This window comes from Macadamia integrifolia, chromosome 7 (genome assembly GCF_013358625.1).
Source record: "Macadamia integrifolia cultivar HAES 741 chromosome 7, SCU_Mint_v3, whole genome shotgun sequence".
Classification (NCBI taxonomy): domain Eukaryota; kingdom Viridiplantae; phylum Streptophyta; class Magnoliopsida; order Proteales; family Proteaceae; genus Macadamia; species Macadamia integrifolia.
The window spans coordinates 1,686,014-1,693,970 of record NC_056563.1 but is presented as its reverse complement, the minus strand read 5'-3'; the positions used below and the strand labels follow the sequence as shown (position 1 = coordinate 1,693,970).

The 7,957-nt window shown below is 37.3% G+C and overlaps 1 protein-coding gene across 1 annotated transcript; it reads left to right on the top strand.

Annotated features, from left to right (window-relative positions):
* Positions 1 to 529: 529 nt before the first annotated feature.
* On the top strand, positions 530 to 2,845 carry LOC122084168 (G-type lectin S-receptor-like serine/threonine-protein kinase LECRK1). Its single transcript, XM_042652251.1, has one exon. It carries the CDS (start codon positions 530 to 532, stop codon positions 2,843 to 2,845), a length of 2,316 nt encoding a protein of 771 aa, XP_042508185.1.
* The last annotated feature ends 5,112 nt before the right edge of the window (positions 2,846 to 7,957 follow it).

The following is a 7,957-nucleotide window of genomic DNA, read 5'->3' as shown; positions in this document are numbered from 1 at the left end:
GCCTTGCGTTGACGTGCATTGTGTGTGGTTGAAACAAAAGTTTGAATAGACAATTGCGCGGAAAAGAGACGTAGGAGAACAATCTAATACATGAAACTGAACGAAATTCTGAACAGGACTGAGAAGCGATGAGAAAATATTGGACTACCATCTTCTTGGAAACTTCTAATTTACTTCGGGAAGTTAAAACATCTCTATCTTATGGTCCATTGGCTTGAAGTGCACGGTGTTGCTTTTACAATTCAATTCTGTAATCAACTTGGTTTGTGAAACAAGTTCAGGAAATATTAGAGGAAGACGGTATTGGATTTTAAAACTGGTTAATTTGATAATAGCCTTATAAGCTTCAGAGTACTTCCCACGGCTGTGAAGACTAGCGGTTTGACTTTTTAATTCTACAACCTTGACTAGAACTTACACCCTTGACTGTTCTTGTCACTGCTAACAATAAAAAGGGACCGAAAGACACCATTGTATATGCAGCTCCCACACCCAACCAAGTGACTACTACTCTCTTCATCCAATTCTCATGGCTGCTCTTACTACCTTTGTGTTTCTACTACTACTCTCTTCTGCACTTTATGTTTCTGCAGTAGTAGCAGCTCAACAAATTAGGTCATCCAACATTAGCTTAGGTTCTTCTCTCGCCCCTGCTTCCTCCTCCACCAATTCATCATCATGGCTATCTACTTCTGGTCGATTTGCCTTTGGATTTTATCCACAAGGAAATGGGTTTGCCGTTGGAATTTGGTTTGCCCAAATACCCGAACATACCGTGGTTTGGACAGTAAACCGAGACGATCCACCTTTGTCTACCAACGCTACTTTGAACCTTACAAGAGATGGTAGCTTGATCCTGCAACCCACACAACAAGACCAAACAAAAGCTATTGGTGACGATTCGAAGTCTGCCTCTTGGGCTTCCATGCTTGACACAGGCAATTTCGTTCTATATAATTCAACCGGAAGTATCATTTGGCAAAGTTTTGATCACTCTCCCACCAATACCCTTCTCCCAGGTCAGCGGCTAACGGCAGGGCAGGAGCTATTCTCTGGTTTATCAGAAACCGACCACTCGACCGGAATATTCCGGCTCAAAATGCAGTATGACGGCAACCTTGTTCAATACCCCATTAGAACTGATGACACAGGCTCATATGCATATTGGGCCTCAGGTACTGATGGGCAAGGAGACAACTGTTCATTAAATCTTGATGCTGATGGATATCTGTATTTGCTGAATGGTACCGGTTTCATTATAAAGAATCTTTCTTCTGGTGAAACTCCCATCAACAGGAACGTTTTCTACCGCATGACCATCGATGTTGATGGGATCTTCAGACTCTATTCACTTAATCTGGATCGGAAGAGCAGTTGGTCTATTGGATGGGTATCATCAACCAATAGTTGTGACCCCAAAGGCATTTGCGGATTGAACGCGTATTGTACTCTCAGGGATCAACGGGCCGTATGCAACTGTATTCCTGGTTTCAACTACATTAACCAGAGTCGCCAAGGTTTTGGTTGCCAAGCAAAATTAGAAGCTGAGAGCTGTGGAAATGAAACACAAAATAGCAGCAACTCCATATCTACGTTGGAGAACATCTCATGGGAAGATGATCAATATTCAGTTTTATCATCCCAAACTGAAGGAGAATGCAAAGATGCTTGTTTGGGAGATGCTAACTGTGAGGCTGCAATGTTTAAAGACCAGCAGTGCAGTAAACAGAAGCTCCCGTTGAGATACGGAAGAATGATAGTAGGTACTTCCACCACTACTACCTTCACTTTTGTTAAAGTCAGCAGGAGTTGTAGCCCCAACACTCCAAGTGATCATATGGGAACCAAAGAAAGCAAAGGCGGGCTAAGTACTCAAGGTATCTTAATTATCTGCCTTACATTGACTGCCATTGTATTTATGGTATTTGCATTTTCTGCCTTTCTTGTTTACCAAAACCATGTTTTGGCGTATAAGAAGATCTCAGATCAGGAGGCAAAAAATATAGGATTAGTTGAAGAGATCGGACTTCGATCATTTACATATGGTGAGCTCGAGAAAATAACAGAAGGTTTCAAAGAAGTGGTGGGTAGGGGAGCTTTCAGCACTGTTTTTAAAGGCACCTTATCAAATGGCATGAGGATCATAGCTGTCAAGAAACTGGACAAAGTGTTAGATGAAAGTGAGAGAGTGTTTCAAACTGAAATGAGAGTGATTGCCAAAACCCATCACAGAAACCTAGTTCAATTGCTTGGTTATTGTTGTGATGGTCCAAATAGGCTTCTGGTGTACGAGTATATGAGCAATGGATCACTTGCGAATTTTCTCTTCAAATCCGAAAGACCACCATGTTGGAATGAAAGGGTGAATATCGCTCTCAACATAGCTAGAGGTATCCTCTACCTACATGAAGAGTGTGACACCCAGATAATCCACTGTGACATAAAGCCTCAAAATATACTCATGGACGAGTACCGATGTCCAAAGATTGCTGATTTTGGATTATCAAAGCTGTTGAAGACAGACCAAACTAGGACTCAAACTGGGATCAGAGGGACCAGAGGGTATGTTGCACCTGAGTGGCACCGAAACATGCCTATAACAGTTAAGGCAGATATTTACAGTTTTGGGGTCCTGTTTCTAGAGTTAATATGTTGTAGAAGGGGCATTGATATGAATGTTCCAGAGGAAGAAGTCATCCTCACAGAATGGGTCTACAATAGTTTTGAGACAGGTGAGCTCGTAAGCTGGTTGGTGAGGAAGAGGTGGACGAAAGAAGACTGGATAGGATGGTTAGGGTCGGAATTTGGTGTATCCAAGATGACCCCTCACTTCGTCCTTCCATGAAGAAGGTAGTCCTGATGTTGGAAGGGACTGTAGAGGTACCGGTTCCTCCTAGTCCCACTTCTTTTCTGAGTACCATGTAATCAAGTCAAAGTTGTGTAATCTTGAAGCCTTGTCCATCATTTGTTGTAACCTATATGCCATTGTTCTGAGATTGTTGTATGATTTTTATATTTTCAAGCCACCTAATAGGATTAGCTATTTGTAATCAAATCTTTTTTTCTTTTTTTTTTAAATAAGATTAGCTATTTGTAATCAAGTCTTTTTTTTTTTTTTCTTTCTTTCTTTGGGTGGGGTTGGGTTTAAATATTTGTAACCAAGTTAAAGTTGTGTAATTTTTTAATTTGATTTTTTTTTTTTTATTTTTATATTTCTAGTGTTCTCTTGTATTAATGCTGGATCTACTTTCCGAACTTACTTGCAAATTTAGATATACAACATAAGGACTTATTCATTAAGCCCATGATAGCTTGCTTCAAATAGTGGTGATCAAGAAAAAAATCAGAATAGTATTGTCAGAAAGAGTTATTATGTAAAGAAAAAATTTTCCTATTGGGACGTTTGGCTAATAAGAAAAACTTGAGGTGGTTTTAAATACTTTACTCTACGGACGGAGACGATAGTAGTGAGTTCTATTTAGAAGACTCTGGTTGTCGTCGTGCAATGTTTGGCAATAATGGAGTGTGCAAGAATTTAAAGGGGGTAATTACTATTTTTCCCCTGCGCTTAGCTTGTATTTACTAGAAATTATTTATCTTAAACTTTTATTATATGATTTTTTTTCTTTTTTCTTTTTTCTTTTTTTTAAGCTAAAGATCAACAAAATATATATTAAAGAATATAAGAAAAATATGTACAAGATTAACATCTGGGACAAAACGAGTTAAAGTTGTGTAATTTGTTAATTTGATTTTTTTTTTTTTAAATTTATATTTCTAGTGTTCTCTTGTATTAATGCTAGATCTACTTTCCGAACTTACCTGCAAATTTAGATATACAGCATAAGGACTTATTCATTAAGCCCATGATAGCTTGCTTCAAAGAGTGGTGATCAAGGAAAAAATCAGAATAGTATTGTCAGAAAGAGTTATTATATAAAGAAAAACTTTTCCTATAAGGACGTTTGGCTAATAAGAAAAACTTGTGGTGGTTTTAAATACTTTACTCTACGGACAGAGAAGATAGTAGTGAGTTCTGTTTAGAAGACTCTGGTTGCCATCGTGCAATGTTTGGTGATAATGGAGTGTGCAAGAATTTAAAGGGGGTAATTACTATCTTTCCCTTGCGCTTAGCTTGTATTTACTAGAAATTATTTATCTTAAATTTTAATTATATGATTTTTTTTCTTTTTTCTTTTTTTTTAAGCTAAAGATCAGCAAAATATATATTAAAGAATATAAGAAAAATATGTACAAGATTAACATCTGGGACAAAACGAAGACTAATATATAATCTTAAGTTTTAGTTCGATTTCATCAAGCATTAATTTGTTTCTTTCATTCTCTTAAAACAATTGGATTAATTTAAATCATGATTATATTCGAATGAGTCAATTAGGGAAATGAAGTAATCGGTTGCAAGGTGAAATAGAGAGGTAAATTATTGGACATGTTCAAACACCAAGAGCATGGCTCCCACACTGGCAGCAGCCAAAGATGTCGGGATGTAAGTCCTTTCTCTGTTAAATGGGTGGGAAATAGGTAAATAATTGAATATCCAAGCAATTGGAGAAGAATCGGAACACTAGTTTGAACCATATAAATGCAACCCACAAAGACGTTCATGATGCAGAATGGAAGAGACAACTCTACAAATATTGGGATACAAAAATCAATACAAATGGTCCCGGAGGCAACAAGACATCAAAGCTTTGATGATGATGGAGACTTGTATTTGTTTGGTAGTATCAGTGTCACCGTATGAAATCTATTTGAGAAATGAACCAATTTAAGAGGATAGACACTAGTGCTTTAATAATTCAATACTGTTGAATCTGTGATTAGAACAGCCTTGTTTTTATGTATAACTCACTCACTTCGATCAGTTGAGATGCGCATAAGCTGGCCCGAACTGATTAACCAAAAAAAATAAATAAATAATAGAAACAAAATTTTTACGAGTAAAATTTTACATGTTGAATAAGCCATATTACAATGATGTTTTAGTAGTTACAATGTGACGTAAAATGTTATTATAATATTTTTTTAATGATTGTTTGTCATTTATTTTACATTGTTAAATTATTTAAATCAATGGCATATTTAATTATGTGGTACCCTATCATATGTTTGTGAACCTATACCATACATGGAGCTGAGTTCCACAAATGCATGGGCATATGTATTTATCCAAGTCAACAAAAAGTAGTCTCAAGGTATTAAAAATTGGGGGAGGGTCCCCTCCACCGCTCATTGCAATTGTAGGCCCTTGAGGGGTATTATAGGGAAACAATGAAATAAGGGGATGTATAAAATATTTTATAATGGATTGCTTCAGTAATTTGAGACGTAAGAGGGATGTTGATCTGTATGCAGTTTCAATTTTAATTGGTAATCTGGAAATCTTTTACCTTCAAAAATTTCATATAAGGGAAATTTTCCAAATGAAAATTTAGAAAAATGTGGCCTCCCCACCCCTTCCCACTAAATAGGATTTTGGTATATGAGTATATGAGCCATGGATCATAACACTAAGCCTGTGTTTGTTAGTCGTCTGGAAAAATGTTTTCGGCATTTTTGGTATTTTACATAAACAAGAAAACAAATTGTTCCACTTGGTGTCCGTGGTTCATTTTTTCGTTTTTAGAAACAAACTGGGTAAAAAGAAAAACACCCTAAATGAGAAATGTTGGAATATGGTTATCATTTTCAAACATTGGAAATTCGTTTCAAAATGAAATTTTGACACATAAACGAAAAATTCTGATTTTGACACAAAACATTTTTTCTAAAACAGAATAATTACCAATTGCACCCTAACATTACATTTATATAGAACTTCTACCCAAGCACATCTAATGGAACCATTGAAAGTCAAGTGAAATCCAGTACACGAAAGAAAGTTTAGAGTAAGAAAGAGAGGGGGAAAGATCTACAGAGAAGGTGGGAAGAGAGAGAGAGAGAGAGTGGAAGGGAGGCAAATATATGGATGGTTATGGCAACCTCTCGTCATGTTGGACTCCTGCGTCCTCCTCTCTGAAGTTTCTGCTGGTTGTTGTAACTTTGACGCTAGTATCTGTGTACGTTCTAATATGACTACCCCTCGGGTTTCCTTCATCTCACAAGACTTGGGTTTGTAGAGTTGACGCTCCTTTTATCTTCTCCCACCGTTACGGCAGCAACCACAACTGATTCATCAACTCAAATTGAAAAGGTAACTTTAAGGGTACCTTGATTTTCATCCAAGGGTTGATGCTCATCCTACGGAAATACAAGCAGTAAGTTCAATGAAGAATGACAAAAGGACAAAAGGACAAAAGGACAAAAAGGAGAGGAGGGGTGTGGAGGGGTAGGGGGGAAGAATCAGCTTTAAAGTGCTGAAGAATTTAAGTTATGAAAACTATTTCCAAGAATTTATATGGTTATCCTTGACGACCCTTTGTGCAATCACTTTAGCAACTCAGATTCTAAAATCCGAAGGACAATAATTATCGGTAACTTCAGCAACAATTTTTGGGAAAAAGAACTGTCCCTGTCCCATGGTTGTGAATCCATACACAGAGGGTGAAACTCAAAAACCCCACCCTATCGCTGTGGGCTCTATGGTAGTGTTGGAAAGGCCACGTGATTTGGAACAGTTCTTTTGTCCATAATTTTAGGGAGAAGATTCCTTAAAAAATAGCATGGCCCTTACACCAGCACATGCCGAAGCATCAACAATTGTATGATTTTTGTTTTTCATGTGGGTGGGGCAGTCATTTTTGTCCCTTACTGTGTTTGGGTGTAGAAGTTTTTATATTTTTTCCCATAATTCTATTGGGAAACAAAACCCTATCGACTTGTGCGGCCACTGCACTAACTAATTGGCCAATGGGAAGATGCACGAAGGAATCTTCAACCCACGAGGACAGCAGTGCGGTGTTCTAATGCCATTTTATGTTTGGACGTAGAGCCATACTAATAGGCAAGGTTCTTTTCCCCAATTTTATTATAAAAATAGGGGCATTGTAAAGAGAAAAGGAGCACTATTCTATTGGCATTGGCACATGTGCATGCTAATACATAAGCCAATGGAAGAGACCGTAGAAACATCTTTAGTACACGATGAGGATGGGACAGCATGATCTTTTTATGCCTTCATTAGAGGAGGAACGTACGTAAACGAATAACGATCTTTCTTCCTTTTATAAATTAAGGTAGAAATTCATTTGTTTTACCTTAAGATATGGTTTTTTATTACTTTAATCATTGAATTAATTGTGCTGTCAGTCTCTGTATTTACTCCAAAAATCCATCTACATATTTATGTGCTATTGCTGCCCTACCGTAGAGGGTTTATAGCTGCCCTGCCTTAAGAGTGTCGGGAATCATTTTATGATGAATAATTGAACGTCAATTTCTGACATCAATTAAACATTATCTTCAGTTCCCTTCGTTATGGCCTTCCATATGGCAAATTCTCAAGTATTCAGTCAGTGTGGTCCATGGCAACGATGCATAGGAGAAGAGAAGTGGGAAATGACATGGTCATGGTCCGTATCTAGACTTATCCCATCATTCAATCGAAGGAAAACTTTGTCCATACTAAATAGTTGAAAAATCAAAACCAGAAAGCTAACAGTCTCGCCACCAACATCGCACTTGCGTTGACGTGAATTATGTTGTGGCTCAGATGAAAGTCTTGAACGGATAGAAGATCTAAGGACTCCCAGGTCCTAGGTCCTAGGTAAGGAGCGAAGAGAATTAATATTGGACAATCTTCTTAGAAACTTTGGTTATCTTTCGTAGAAGAAGAAAGAAAATTTTCCAATCAAATTAAGGGCCCGTTTGATAACGTAACCAGAAATGTGTTTCTGTGTTTTCTTGTTTTCAGAAACAAAGAAACGGCATAAATACCGTTTGGTAAAAGTGTTATGTTCCACTTTTTTCTTGAAACAAAAATTGAAATTTATAACAA